Source organism: Xiphophorus hellerii, chromosome 3, assembly GCF_003331165.1.
Source record: "Xiphophorus hellerii strain 12219 chromosome 3, Xiphophorus_hellerii-4.1, whole genome shotgun sequence".
In the NCBI taxonomy this organism is placed as follows: Eukaryota; Metazoa; Chordata; class Actinopteri; order Cyprinodontiformes; family Poeciliidae; genus Xiphophorus; species Xiphophorus hellerii.
Genome location: NC_045674.1, coordinates 33,216,206 through 33,232,790, shown reverse-complemented (window position 1 = coordinate 33,232,790; position 16,585 = coordinate 33,216,206). Strand labels below are relative to the sequence as shown.

General features: G+C 38.2%; 1 protein-coding gene across 5 annotated transcripts in view; it reads right to left on the bottom strand.

Annotated features, from left to right (window-relative positions):
• The window catches only part of grik2 (glutamate receptor, ionotropic, kainate 2), a 445,844-nt gene that overhangs the window by 88,791 nt on the left and 340,468 nt on the right, over nucleotides 1-16,585 (bottom strand). For all 5 annotated transcript variants that reach the window (XM_032558115.1, XM_032558116.1, XM_032558118.1 and 2 more), the window contains 2 exons: nucleotides 12,336-12,454; nucleotides 7,108-7,325 (listed from right to left, as the gene is read on the bottom strand). In XM_032558115.1, the coding sequence (XP_032414006.1) occupies nucleotides 7,108-7,325; nucleotides 12,336-12,454 (337 nt within the window). The remainder of the gene's footprint in view (nucleotides 1-7,107; nucleotides 7,326-12,335; nucleotides 12,455-16,585) is intronic.

The following is a 16,585-nucleotide window of genomic DNA, read 5'->3' as shown; positions in this document are numbered from 1 at the left end:
TATTAAATTATGCAGTGCCATTGTAGAAACAGTCCATAGGGAATATCTTTCTTTGGAAGACAATCGACCTGCATAACTGTTATAGAAGCTATCCTGTGCAAACATTTTGATAATTGGACACTGTCACTTGTTTTTCTAGAGTTCCCCTCTATCACCCAAAAAACTATGTACAGTCTTTTGATATGATAGTCCCTTGGGCTTGAATAGTTATAATTATTGTCTGTTTCATCTGAATTTGATTCTTTTACTGGTCTGATACAAAAGACAAACTTCAAACAATGCTTACATATAGCACATATACTGTGTAGCTCGTCAAAACCTTAAAGGAATCTATGATTAATTGTAACGATAGACTTTATTTGAGAAAGCAGGGCAGGGGGCGATAGCATGCAAATACGTCTTGAAGACCAGTGAGAAGAAGAAGAAGAGTATTTTTAGAAACTGCATAGATATTGATACATCTGAGATTGTAAACTTCATGGCGTCTTTATTACCATTGCTTTGACAGAGAAAATATAATGTAGTTTTTTGTATTTGACGTTGAACACTGTTTGACCGACCATCGCATTAAATATGTACATGCTGTCAGTAAAATATATAAACCCACTGTAGTCGCTTAATGACTCGGTAAACAACTAATAAATGATTCTAATTGCTTTGATAGTTGTTAACACGGTTTTCCCCCCTCTTCATTAAAGACACATATCATTAAAAAATATATTTAACCCTCAAATAGCCAGAATCACAGCCTGTAGATGATGTCAGAATTCAATACAACTATTTTTCAGAGTTCTCCCACCTCTTCACGACAATCAAAGGATCAAACAGGTCACAAGTTATGATGGCCATCATAATCTGTGACTTTACTGTACAGTACTGTAAATAATGTCAAACTTCAATAAATCTTTGGAAAAGCGGCTTAAGTTCTCTTCTTGATGTCTGTGAAGGCAGACGCGCCGCATCTACTGGCCCCCTTCCTACTGACCCTCAGTACGACAACCTAGGTCAGATGTGATACACCAGGTGAATGCGTTGCTCACCTGGGCAGACTGTATGGCCCTCCCACTCCTATCACACTCCACCCTCACCCATATCACATGTTTTATGTTGTCCCTATTGAGGACACAGTGTGAGATATGATTTTTCTCTCTCCACATTCCTACTGTTTTTTTTAATCACATCTAACAACAGGGCAGCAACTTCAGGCAACCTGTCTGCCGATGTCTTATGTTGTTTGTTTGTTTGTTTTTCTGTTTCTCTCTACAGGGTGTACTGGAAAATCAATAACGCCCCCGAGAATAAATAAAGTACATTCGTTCATTTAGTTCTTGGTTCATTAACAGAGGTGGGATTTTTTACTATGCTGTTGAAACTGCAAACCTAACCAGCAACGGCGCTAGGGTCAGTTATATTATAGAAAAAAATTAATTTAAGCTATGATTTAATCTCCAACAAAATAAGGAGAATTTTTTTGTCTCAGGCTCTGATTACAACATTGCAAACAACAACATTGCTTGGTTGTTTTTTCAGCTGGAATTCTTCCCAGTTTGTTGGATTCTCATGATTGTGATTGGCCAGTACTCTTAATGCAGGAATTAAAGGAAGAATTTTTAGGGTTGAAAACTGTGTAGCTATACACAAGTTTTATCACGACATTTAGTGTGATCTTACTTGTAACTAACCGTTAGCCTGTGTGAATTGTACAGGCTACAATTCACACAGGCTCACCAAAATTGGACAACAGAAGATTGGAAAAAAGTTGCCTGGTCTGATGAGTCTTGATTTCTGCTGTGACATTCAGATGGTAGGGTCAGAATTTGGCGTCAACAACATGAAAGCATGGATCCATCCTGCCTTGTATCAACGGTTCAGGCTGGTGGTGGTGCAATGGTGTGGGGGATATTTTCCTGGTACACTTTGGGTCCATTAGTACCAGATGAGCATCGTGTCAACACCACAGCCTACCTGAGTATTGTTGCTGACAATGTCCATCTCTTTATGACCACTTGAGAACTTGAGAACATGATTGCGTCATGCTCTGGATGCAATCAGAGCATGAGACAAAAAATTCTCCTCATTTTGTGCCCATCTTCTGATGGATACTTCCAGCAGGATAACGCACCGTGTCATAAAGCGTGAATCATCTCCAACTGGTTTCTTGAACACAACAATGAGTTCACTGAACTCAAATGACCTCCACAGTCACCAGATCTCAATCCAGTAGAGAACCTTTGGGATGTGGTGGAACGTGAGATTTGCATCATGGATGTGCAGCCGACAAATCTGCAGCAACTGTGTGATGCTATCATGTCATTATGGACCAGACTGTGAGGAATGTTTCTAGTACCTTGTTGAATCTCTGCCATGAAGGATTAAAGGCAGTTCTGAAGACAAAAGGGGATCCAACCAGGTACTGGCAAGGTGTACCTAAAAGTGAGTGTAAGGTACCTTGGTGATTTAAATGTTTAAACTTGATCATATAATATTCATTTAAGTGTCAAGGAATTTGTCCAGTCACTTTTTTTTAATTATGGAAAACTTTATCCTATGTGTGAAGAAGGAAATATTTACTTTTCTTCTTCTATAGATTTTATATTAGTTATCAAGACAATCTAGAGACCCTGTAATGAATCCGCAGCAAATCTGGCTATGACACAAAACTGATGAATGACTAATAATGTTCAACCACAATAGGTAAAACATGGGTGCAGAGACATCAATTTATATAGGAAGATGAGTGACCAAACAGTGTATGATAATTCTGAGTAGCAATTTTTAAATCTGCTAGTTCAGTGAAATATGAAGGCGATGGCATTCATCATCATGACAATTTAGTAACTTATATTAATATATATTTTGTGGGGATACTAATTAGACTGATCCCTATCATACCATTATGTGAAATGGAAACAGTTCAATACACGTTGCATTTAGCTATTTTCTAATTCGATAAGACACTTTGCATGAAGCACAAATTTCTTTAATATATTATTTGGTTGGTATGTGAGGGTTATGATGAGCTGATGTGGACAGAGTTGAAGTCCCAATGCTCATCCAGTACAGATCACTATCTACAGTAGAGCTCATAACACATTACAATTAAAAGCTAACTTTGGAATAAAAACAGAAAAAACACTGCTTCACTTTATTAATTTATTGGGAATAATGAAAAAATTCTGCATTTTTATCCTCTTTTAGAATATTGTTATTAAAACATTTCAAACTGCTTCTGCTCTTATTGCAGCCAAGATCCCCGATGATGCATATTTTCTTTCAATAGATCAGTTTAGCTTACCTAAAGAGTCTCTTCATGTACTATTTCTAGACAAAAAGATGGTGGATGGATTATTAGTGTATTATTCCTCAAGGCTAATTAGCTTACAGCAGCATACAATAACTAACAGGGCAAACAACATCACGGAAAGAGAAAGTAAAACAGTAAGACTAATTTAATTTAATCTGATAATGTAAGTAAAATGCAAAGTACAGGAAGCAGAATGTATTTAAATAGCATTTAAATATTTAAACATTTATTTGCTATTTGGGATAAGCAGTAAATTATATGTTAATAAAGAGTGTGAAGGGCAGTGTAAGATTCACAAATTAAAATGGCTTTAATAATAAGGTTTATGGTGCATGTGTGCATTTGGACAAAGATTTATATCCCTTAAGCTTTTCTACATTTTGCTGTTACAACCACAAACTGCTGGAATTATGAGTGATAGACAAACACATTACAGTGCTTAACTGTAAAGTGGAAGAAAACTGAAAGTTCCAATGAATCTGAAAGGTTTGGCAGGCATGTTTTGTCCAATACACCTAAATAACATTACTGTAAAATCTTATAAAGATGGGATGTGTGTGTGTGTGGGGGTGTGCGTGCGTGTGTGTGGGCATGGGGAGGGGGTGCGAAAGAGCACGTTTCTTGAAACTAGCTAGCTAATCAAGCTAGCTAACATTACTGTCTGTATTCTATGATGCTATGTGTATCAGGCATGTGGGTGCATCCATCCATCCATCCATCCATCCATCTTCCGCTTATCCGGGGTTGGGTCGTGGGGTCAACAGCCTAAGTAAGGAGGTCCAGACTTTCTTCTCCCCAGCCACTTGTTCCAACTCCTCCTGGGGAATCTCAAGGCGTTTCCAGGCCACCTGGGAAACATAGTCCCTCCAGGGTGTCCTGGGTCTTCACTGGGGCCTCGTCCTGGTGAGTTGTGCCCGGAACTCCACACTAAGGAGGCATCCTGACCAGATGCCCGAGCCAGCTCAACTGGCTCCTCTCGATGTGAACAAGCAGTGGCTCTACTCTGAGTCCCTCCCGGATATTTGAGCTTCTCACCCTATCTCTAAGGGAGATCCCAGACACCCTACGGAGAAAATTAATTTCGGCCGCTTGTATCTGTGACCTCATTCTTTCGGACATGACCCAAAGCTCATGACCATAGATGAGGATAGGAATGTAGATCGACCGGTAAATCAAGAGCTTCACTTTTTAACTCAGCTCTCTCTTCACCACGACAGACCGGTACAGCGCCCGCTTCACTGCAGACGCTGCACCAATCCGTCTGTCGATCTCCCACTCCATTTTCCCCTCATTCGTGAACAAGATCCTGAGATACTTGAACTCCTCCACTTGGGGCAGGACACCCCCCCCCCCCCCCCCCCCCCCCTCCCACGACCCAGAGAAGGCACTCTATTCTTTTCCAGTTCATTTATTTATGCATTTATTTATATAGCTATGATTTTTTTTTTTTTATTGAGATGATAAAAGAAAGAACTTTGAACACATTGATCAACAGGTTTTGCATCTCATTCAACACACTCTCTCTCTCTTGGCTTTCTCATCCAGGGTGTCAGACACACACAGAGACACAAGCAGACACGCACACACAAATAATACACATGCACAATAAAGTATAGGCGGTAATGTTAGCTAGCTTGGTTAGATAACTAGTGTTGGCTAACTTCAAAGAAGGCTAATAGGTTGATTTGTGACAATAACACTGTCACAGTACTCATGATTGCCATATACACACATTTGTGAGGTAAAAATAAAGATAATACTTATATGTAAGAGTTATTGCTTTGTAAAATATTATTACTCAGGGGTGACAATTAGGACTCAGTGCATGGTTCACAAAAAAAAAATGTTTTCCTGACAGTCACAGTTGGTAAGAAACAAAGATTCCCATTAAATTCCATAGGAAATGAATGCGGGTCATTTTTGACCCACTCATGGAAGAATGGGGTAGTAATATAAAACATGCTATTTCTTAAAATGTATAAAAGGTAAATTAAGAATTTGAATTGCATGATATCAATAACACATTTTTTGAGGAATACCTGGAATATGAAGTGATGAAAACCTTTCATTACAAAGATATTGCAAAAAGATGACCTCACCGGGTCAAAAAGGACCCACTTACGCATAAGAGGGTTAAATCCAAACAAATACAATTAAATTCACATTACAAGTTAATATTATGTATTTCCAGAGTTTCACACTGTCAGCGAAAAACTGCAGCTCGGTCAGAAAGCTGACCACAGCTTCATCATTTCTGTTCTTTATTGTTTGTTAGCAGCGCTATTAAATCACAGTCATTCTGCTGCAAAACTTACCACGTGTTCCTGGAGCTGATCGTAGTTAAACTCATCAAGCTCATCCATACTGAACAGCTGTCTGAAAGCAGATGGCATGTCTGTGGTCCACAGCTAAACTATGATGTTGTTTGCAGTTTTCAGTGACATAAATCACAAGCCAATCAATGAATGCGGTCAGCTGTCAATCAAATTGTTTCGGTGTCATACGTGGCTCAGTCCTGCTAGTACTACCCCTGAAGTAAGCACTAAAATCTGAGAACAGCCGGGCTGAGGTGTGTCGGATTTATTCATGGAAAACAAATCTGACTGGAGCAGACCAAGTCCGAACTGGTTAGAGGCAGGTTAGTGGAAAAGCCCCTTAAAAACACCACAAAGAATTACTTATGTTCTCTTTGCAACATGAATCACAAGTTCATGTCCATCTCCATTAGTAAGTGTTTGGTCCTTTTGGTTAAATTCTGCTTTTCCGTGTAGGACTGCAGTTTATGGAAACCATTTATATAGAGAGATCACTCTGTCTTGTTTTCTTGTAAATAGTCATGTTAATATTGCCAAATTCATTTCCAAATGCTGTTCTAAACATTGATTTTCTCTTGCTGTCCCCATTCAGAGAGCAAAGCCAGCTTCTGATTGCCTCAAGTAGAGAATTATTCCCTGATTTCAAAACTTTGGCTCAAGTGGTGCTTGTAATTTCAGTCTATATTGTGGTAACAGAAGTCGGATTCATCTTGTAGATCGACATCAAAACCTTGAGTCATTTGATTAATCGCAAACAGGCACTTCAATTTGACACAAGCAGGCAATTCCATCAAGTTGACGGGCATTGAGAAAATCTCACATATCTGCTCAGCATGATGCCCAGGAAAATGTCTGGAGCACCTGCAAAAAAAAGTATCCTTTCCTACCTCACACTCAACCCACATCAAGTTGTTGCATCAACAACTTTGCAATGCCTCCCTCTTCTGTAATTTTTGTGATAGCATCAGTCATCAGGTCCTCCACTCTGATTTTTTTTTAAACTTTGAAATGGATATTTCTTTGCCACTTCTAAATGGCCTTCGTCTCTGCAGGTCACAGTAACATTAGCAAACAGAGTTAGCCCTAGCTTGTCTAGAGAGTTCAGAAGTCATGTTTTTTTTAAAAGATAGAATTGTTACCTCTGATCACGAACATGCATATATGCTGTACATTTAAATTTTGCTTCATTTTTTGATGACTTTCATTTTTGAGGGATGTCACTTAAACAAAATTAGACTTGAGTATACATTCCCTCATTTTGACTGATGGGGTAAAAAAAAGAAGCTATAATCCAGATTTATTGTTAGGAAAATGAAACATACCCTTCAAGATATTAATTTTTACCCAAATATACATCAAGAGGGTTATAAAAAGCAAGTAGCATACATACTGACTGCACATTTCTACTTAACACAAAACAGCATATGGCATTAAAATGATCTGGTTGGAAAAATACAGTGGGTTTTGTAATATCCTGCTATGGCTTACCTTGAAAAAAATCATTGTGGCACCATCTTCTACCACTCCATATTCAATCTTTGTTTGCTTGGCTAGATCATCTGCAGAATCAATGGGCGACTCCATCCTCTCCACAGTGAGGAAAGCCGCCAGGTTTGCCGTGTAGGAGGAGATGATGATGAGAGTGAAAAACCACCAAATTCCTCCCACAATTCTGGTAGAGAGGGCTTTTGGCATGAGCTCAGATCCTGAATGAAAGGAGCAGAAATTGGGGTAAGGCTGGGTGAAAGACTGAGTCAGGGAGGGAGAAGCACCTCAACTAGGTCGGGCCGGACCAGAGCATCTGCTGTCTTGATAATTCATACTAACAGGAATGCACAAAGTGGACAGAGTGTGTTGGTTGATGAAAACTGATAGTAGTTCTTATTCTAGTTACCTACTCTTATGTTTTATTGGACAAACGATTGTTATGTCCATCAGGTTATACAACTTTTACTGGTCAAATATTTGCTGCCTCGGTTCTTGAACTACAGAAAGCTGATGCAAAGTGTAATCTCAATGGACTCATGGGAGAGATGAATACTTGTTACTTGCACCATTATACTATTTTTCCAGTTGTATAAGTAGCTTAACTTAAACAATTTTGCATCTTTGTTGCATCTGGAAAGGAACCATTTTTGTAATAATTTGAAGAGGCTGTAAAACATTAACACCATTTAGTCTCATGCATCATTGATTATTTTCAATGTTTTCTTTATAGGTGGGTTTAGTTGGTGTTTGTGTACAAGCTTTTGGAGAATATATTTACTGCATAAAGAAACATATCTGGAGAGAATGTGTGTGTGTGTTTTAACATTTCTCACTTTATAAGGCCCATTTTCCCCAACACATACTACACTGTGAGGTCCCACTGTTCCTCACGAGGCCCAAAGCCCAGGCCACATAAGAAAAAGTGCTGTTGAGTTAGGGATTAGGGTTAGGGCTAAGGTGTGACCTGTGTTTAGGTACTGGTAACTGTTAAATGTAGGACAAGGTCTAAGGTACAGAATGGGATAAATATTAGGAAGATAAATATTGTATGAGGGGAGTGAGAGAGTGTGAGTGTTTGAGGCTATTGAAATAAGGTGAACCTATAGAGGGATTATCAGTCAACATCACATTGCGTTAGTAGCCACTCTACTGTGCATGTCATCTTCAGAAGACAGGCAAGAATACTTTATTCTAACTATTTAAACTATTTACAATTTGACTAAACAATTATTTACAACTCACAGCCAATACAGATCATCTTTCTTCGACCAGTGTTATGTTAGATATAACACTGGCGCAACTCCCACATGCAGCTTTGCACCATCTGATGTTGTCAGAAGTTTTAATTTTAGCACAGCGTCATTGAACCTTACATTTTAGGAAAACCCTATTCCAGTACCCTTACCATGTATATGTTTGTCTTACTTAGAGGGACTTGACATGTCAATAGCCAATGATGTTACCCTAAAGAAATTGCTTTAATATTGCTTGTAAGTAAGTGTCCGATGTTTGGAACATTTTCTCTCATTATTTATCGACTCATTTGCATTTAATGCTTATGGGTCATTAAGACGTATATCATTCACTAATGTCAGTTTGGCAGAATAAATTATTTTATCACTCTGTGAAAAAAAGTTGTAGTACACTGACAACATGCTAACGAATGTTAAAACACAAGATAAATGTGGGTAACCATGGTAACCAGTGAGTGTTTAAAGGCCAGCTGGCTGTTTCTGCAGTCAAGTTGCATTGTGTTTATAACTGTTGAAAAGGTGAAACAAGGAATTTTTCCCATTCACTAAGACAGAAAGCTGATAAAGAGTGCAAATAATACAAGGGTAGGGTTAGGGTTAGGGTTATCTTAAGAACTCTGCTATGCTCCTTTTGTGAGCCTCCATTTGCATTTCTACTTCTCATCAAAGTTTCTCTCTTGCAGTCCCTTGAGTGAGCTGTCTAGTAGAGGAGGAAAGAGATGACAAACTAAGTGCAGCTGCTGCAGACACTGGAACAGAGCAGGAAAGGCAGGCCATAAGGCACTCTGTTCTCAAAAATTCCAGAAAATGTTCTGAAAACCTTTGTGAGGTCCCGTTAGTAAACTCATCTTTTTTATGTTGCTACTCAACTGTATACAGAAACCTTATTTAATTTCCCTTTGGGATCATTAAAGTATTTTTGAATTGTATTGTATAGATGTTGTCTTGACTTTCCACAAAAGTAAAGGCACCTGTAATGAGGCAGTCTTTTGTCATCTCTACAGCCTTTATAACATCTGACAGCTCATCCTAAAGAATAACTATGTCCCCAAATCCCAAAGTAGGTGAAAATGAAGCTTGATAGATCCAGAGCAGGACCGAAGAGCAGAGAGAAAAGGAAGACGTTCAAACCATCTCATCTGTTGATTGTAATCCAAAGTCTTTCTGTCCGGCTCTCTCACAATACAGCCAGACAGATATTTAAAGAGGAGCATCAAAAGCAAATGAGGTGGATTAGCAGTGCTTGCCAACAACTGATATCATCCAGGACATGTTACTGTGAAATATTGTCTCTGCTGCCTAGAAATTAAGCTTATAGCATGTCATGACAGTCATTACATTGTGATGCCATGCTGAAGTCTTTGGTCAGAGGTCTCTTCAGATTTGTTGTAAGGCTGCTTTCAGATATCTTTCCTGCCCACAACATCACAACAACTCTTTGAAGATACATTGATTATATGAGTTACGTGATATGCATTTCATTTCTTTTGGAATAAAGTATTTTTGAAATTAATATGAATAATTTCAAATTGATTTAGGTTAGTGAAGCTTTATGCAGGGGCACCACCAGGAACCTTGGGCCCCATGGCAAAAAGTTAAGTTGCTCTAATGAATGCTCTAATAAGCATTCATTCTTATTAGAGCGTAATAGTTAAGTGGAATGAATGCATGTCTTTATGGAGTGTTTGAAATGGAGTGTTACTATAATTAAAGTTACCCAACATCACCATCAACGACCCACTGTGCCCACTGTCTTTACCCAAATAAAAAGAAAAGATCAAACTAACAAACAGGTTTGGACTAGAACTTGAAATGTTCTTAGCATGTTCTGTTATAAGCACAGCTTAGACAGTTCAAAGTAGAACATGTTACCATCCATTGGTTCCTTATTCTCAGAAAGCAGTCTGGAGAGGTCGGACCCAAACAGTACCTGGTTGGGGCTGACTGTCATGTACCCAAGGTAACGTCAAGACCAAACAGCAAGTCCCACAGATTTCTGGGGGGGTGGCAAGCCACCATACAGGGGAGCCTCTCTACATTGTAGATCAATGAATGCTTGTCCAGCCTAGTTCCACAACCTTCTACTTCTCAAACATACAGTACAGACCAAAAGATTGGACACACCTTCTCATTGAATTCAATGAGAAACCAAAAGTTTGGACACACCTTCTCATTGAATTCAATGAGAAAGTGTGTCCAAACCTTTGGTCTGTACTGTAGCTTCTTAACCAATTAGGTCAAAGTTTCATTTAATTAGCTTCTCACCTCACTACTATGGATGTAATGCCACAGCTAAAACATACAGTATATCTACATCACTATTGTAGAATTGTATTAATGCAGAACATTATTGCAATTCTAACTTTAATTATTCCTATACTGTTGATGGAGAGCAGTTGCACAATATTGCATCACTAAGACACTCATGGAACATGTTCACAGTGATTTTAGTTAGTAGTCATGTGATGATTTTAATAACCTCTACTGTATAAATGTTTGTAAATCTTCACCCAGGAGCCTGGGCCCTAGCCCCAGGGCCACAAGTGGCTCTTTGGACTTTCCACAATGGCTCTTAATAACTTTGACTAAAAATGATAAATAACCAACTTCTGTTTTAAATATAAGTTTAACAGAAAATGCCCATTTTAGTAGTTTTAAATTTTTTTTCATGGAACAATTGCATTTAATGAAATTAATCAAAATTACATTAAACATACTTTTATATGTATTTTTCTTGTTATTAGGTTGGTAACGCTGCATTTATTTATTTTTACATATCTTCCACAAATATCACCATCCCATAGTAGAAAATGTACCCAACCTCTTTTTCCAAAAGTGTTGCTTTTTCTTATTTTAATGTAATCAAAAAGAAAAACAAAAATAACACAAAAATGATGGTTCTTTAAAAATTATATTTTTCCTAAAGTAGATAATTATCAGAAATTATTAGCATTGTTGTTTCTTTTTCTTCAAGAGATAATATAACATTTGCAGCTCTAAACGACTTATTTTGCATGACTGAGGGTAAAACTGGCTCCTTGGACAGTAAAGGTTGCAGACCCTGCCCTAGCCAAAAATTGTTACTGTTCTACTCCTAAGCTGGACAAAAACAACAAAAAAATGTTGACAAATGAGCAACTGGTTTTAGATATGTAAGTAAGATACCTTGCCAGCTATAATAAAACAAACAAAAAAAAAAATCCTTTAATTAAGCTAGAATTATGTGTAGCTTTTTCAGTAGCCTGAAGAGCAGTAGTAAAAAAAAATAGTGAAAAATTATCATTATTATTATACTCCAGTAATGTAATTCTTTTCAAGTCCTTCATACAAGAAGTAAGAAACGCTTACCTAAACATTTACACAACACATTTAAAATCATTATTACAGTATTGTTACAAGTCTGATTATTATAACCTGTCAGATTAATAACTTTCTTTACTGAACTCACAGAATTGCTGCTGATTCTTAATATATTGTAACTACTTTGAAACAAGTACAATTTGAAAGAATGCCATATTTGCCAAAGATTCATGCCCTGTAATTTGCATGATTACTTGCCCAGCACATCGCACATTGTAGTTGAGACAATATTTGTTCATATCTTTGTTCAGAAAGCTGTGTCACATTCTCAGTCACCCTCATCCATTTGATCCCACTCCAATACTCTGTATATACTCTGTATATGTGCACTTACCTGACTGTGTGGCTTAGGATAGACAGGGAAGTGAAACAGGGAAGAGGTAATTCTAAGTCAAAGTCAAATGGAGATGGGAAACATGCAGCAGCACCATACCAACTCATTGTTTGCATTACTTTCATTCCACTCAATCCGTTTTGCTGGACAACCTATAGAGCATCTAACTACATGCACAGAGGCCCCCATGCATGATCATGGGCCTGTTTCAGAGAATGCTTGACCCCCAGCAAAAAAGTGGGACATGTTCTAGAAAAGGAGAAGCAGGCAGAGGCGTCTACCTTGCTGCATGAGAGCTCCAACTCCGAACCAGAAACTATTAAGCAGGGTGAAATTGTTTTCCACTACATCAGAGTCAGGCTGGCAGGGATGGGGGTTATACCACTCGTAGGGACTAAACCTGTGGTGATTAACAGAGAGCACACAAACAATGTTCAGTGTAGCTGCACCAACAACTGGACATGTACTGTATGGTAAAAGAGAGCAGCAATAGCCACACCATCTGGGGAAAAATAAAGACAAAATATTGGTTAGCTAGTTAAAAAATACACTTGTATGCTTTTATATAAATACAGCAAAAAATACAGAGTTTATTAAATAGATTATAATCTGATTAACGTTCACAGTTGTAGGAGTTTCAGGTTTGGGCATTTGCTATGCTGATATCTATTTTTTTTTTTACCACTAGATTCATTATTTGAATCTGGTGGTAAAATAAAACCTCAAAATATGGCAAAAGACTCAATCGTATGCTGTGTTGTGCCAAAATCAGGCAAAAAAAAAAACCCAATACACTTCTGCTGAATGGAAATGAATAAAACTGATAAATGTTTCATAACAGACAACACCATGTTGTGCTTGGTGAAAGCCAAACTCCTAATACATAATACCAAATGTCAAACATGGTATTGAAAGCTTCAAGATTTGGGGTCCGTTTGTATGGCTTTCAGCTAAGAAAGTCAATCCCATTTCCCTTTGTGTGGCAAATAACACAAAGGTAAAAACTGAAGCCATCTGTCCAACAGCTGAAGCCTGGAGTTTGGTCATTCAATGGGACAATGATCCCAAAACCTGCAATAGAAAAAACTCCAAAAACAGAGAAGCTGAAAAAGAAAAGAAACAGGAAATTGTAATGACCCAGTTATCCTTCATTACAATGAAAATGTTGTCATTTTCATTATAATGAAAACCGTCTGTCAACCTTATTGAACCCATTCAACAGTCTGAAGGACAGTAGTCCAAAATTTAATGAGAGGAATGTAAGAAATATACACGCTTATATAGAGATGACTGACTTAAGTCATTGCTGATTAAGGTGGTTCTACTGTATAAACAACAGAGCTATGTCAGAAGACTGTTATTATAATGTTTTTAATTGATTTTAATCTTCCTATGCGTTGTCACCCTTTTTAATGGCCTAAAGGGAACAGAAGATGTTGGACTTCCAAAAGAGCCTGCAAAAACTGCATCCTCATCTGAATCTCTCAGGTGTTTTCAATACAAATAACAAAGTGATTGAGAAGTGGCTTCGAATTAGAACTATTCAGCTTCTAAAAGTAGCTCCTCATGTGGGCATGCTCATATCAAAGGCAATTCCCTCAGCAATTTAATCGATGGCTTCTGAAAATAACCCCATTGTCAGCTGAGAAAAGAACTAATAATCCCTATAATCTTGGAGGAACATTAATATTCAGCAGATGAAACGGTTCATTCCCATCGTGCCCACACTGGCTCTGGTGCTGCCTCTCACTCAGCCCACTTCTCAAGCAGTGAGATTCCTCATTTATTCATGTTAAATAAAAGTGACATTACATTAGTAAAGGTTGATTGGTCTACAATTAAGCAACCTGACCTGATTTGAGTTGTACTACTGTAGAGGGAGGTGAGGATGAGAGGGGGCCGTCTTAATTCAAGCTGCTTAACAAACTCTAAGGTTTATCGAATCAAATTGCCATGCATTATGTAAACTCAGTGTGGGCCATATTACTCTAATGCAAATGAAAAGTTGAACCCTTAAGTGAATATTCTTTTTTACTTGCATGGAGGCTAAGGAAGATCAAAGTTTTTTTTAAATTATTTTTTACATAGTGTGGTAGTACATGAAGATATATGACTGTGTTGATCAAATGACAGCAACTTACCTGTATCCTGTCATTGAGGGCTTGAACTTTATAATGTAGTTAGAGGAGGTGTCCCTTTTGACCTCTGCATCACTTAAAGGATATTGTGTGGTGTAGCTCCATAACAAAGAATGTACTCTTGATATAAGCTTTAAAAGAATGATTGGCATTAAATTAATCTGTCTGCTCTTTCAAATTTCCCCAAATTTGCTTGCTTGTCAATTTGCCATACCAGATTGAGTTCAGGAAAAAACTTCAACCTTACAGTGATATATGCAGCTTCTCTGGAAGCAACACAAGGAGCCAAACACTACTCGGCAACAATAGAGGTGATATGCTTTATTGTTTACGTGCCTGACTGTAGTTCTGCTTCTGGTGTCAGGAGATGCTAAACCAATGCCACCTACGGGAGACCAGTAAGTTTAACCTGTTTCTCATGGAAGCACTGCTTGGCCTATTTTCTGTCAGTTTGATCCAATTACTCTGCTCTTACACTATCTCATGTCATCAGTTCTGAGGAGCGGGGTGGGGGTGATGGGACATTGAGCAAGGTCAATACAGAGATAAGAAGAGACAAAAAGAGAGAATTCACCTGCAGCTCACAATCATTGTGAGTGTTTTATCTTTCTGTGTGGGCCAGGCCATCCTAGTGAAAATCCTTTGATGACACTCCTGATAACGCCAATGTCAAAGCAATAAATCAACACTTAGAATGCATCTGTCAGAGGATGATGAAATTTATATATTAACACCTGAACTTCAACTGGTGTTATAAATTCTTCTGCAGAATGTGGTAGAATTTCACACTCTACAACTGCAACTAGCAGAACTAGTTTTAGTCCCTGGTAAGGTTTATTAAGGGGTTCTGAAGAGGAGGGTCCGTCGGATAGATGAACCTCAGATTCAGAAAGAGCAGTGTAGTTTCCGTTCCAGAAGTGGAACACTGGACCAGCTCTACACTCTCAGCAGGGTCCTGGAAGGTGTGTGGGAGTTCGCCCAACTAGTCTACATGTGCTTTGTAGACTTAGAGAAGGCATTTGACTGTGTCCCTTTGGGAACCCAGTGGGGGTACTCTGCAGGAGATAATCAAAGGGTCTGAGTTACCAGGCCCTTTGATACAGACTGTTAGGTCTGACCAGTGTCAAGCCTGACTTACTGTCAGACTCGATTCCAGTAAGAGTTGGAGTCTACCAAGGCTGCCCTTAGTCACAGATGTTGTTCATAACATTTCTGGACAGAATTTCCAGTGTTGCGGGGAATCCGTTTTGTTGGCCTTAGGGTTGCGTTTCTGCTTTTTGCAGATGATGTGGTCCTATTGGCTTTATCAGGCGCAGGGATGAAGATTAGTGCCTACAAAATTTCAGGCCATGGTTGGAAAAAAGTAGAGTGAGTTTAGACTTTAGTCTTTGTTATCCACACATAGCCAGATATCTGATAAACTGAATAGATTATTATGCGATTTGGCCTTTAATCCACATGTAACTTCTGTTTAATAGCACTATAAAAGGTTGATAATAAAACCTCTGGCTCAAGTGAAGATTTGCGAAAGTTAATTTTTTCATTTGCGTGTAGACAAATGAAAAGACAAATGACCTCTAAACTGGAGATTTAGAGGTCAACGCATTACAGTCTGGAACAAATAACGTCCCGCTGACGTGTCATATGTGACCATTGTTATTGTTTGGCCATGTAGTGGAGGAAAGATGCCTGCTATCAGAGAGGTGCTGATTTTACTTTGTTCATACACTTTTAATTGTTTTTTATAAACTCGTTCTCCCTAGAAGTTACTTTCAGTTTACAAAGGAGAAAGCGTTTGGAGGTCAGCTGTTTTATACCAGCTATCCCTCCCAATACGGAGGCACAATGCAGTTCAATGTCCACATGTGTCCACATACTTTCTATTACATGATTCTCAATTGATACAGTCTGATGTTTTATTAACTTTATAATTTAACACGGAATTTAAAAGTAGTTCAACCTCTCTGTCTGTCTATACAAAGTAATCTCCTGGTGGCATGTTTAATTCTTAGCAGGAAGTCGTTGTTTTGGAGGATTATGATTGGCTAATATAGTTTTTTAAATCTTTGCTCTACACTGCTTTCTATGGGTTTGGCATGTTTAAAACAACGCTACATGCTGTAATTCAACGGGTTTGTGTAGATGAACATTTTCCTTAAACTGATCAGGAGTGAACAAGATTATTTTATAGAACTAAATATCTCTGCTACATTGTTTTAGAAAGACCCGGCTATGTATGAACTAGGCCTAAGACTAGTGTCTTAGACACATAAGATAAGTAAATGTTACCTAACATTTACTTACATAGACAAGTAAATATTAGAAACATTTACTTAACCTAGCAATGGCAATGCTTAGGAATCTCTAGGTTATGAAAACTAAAAGACTTGATG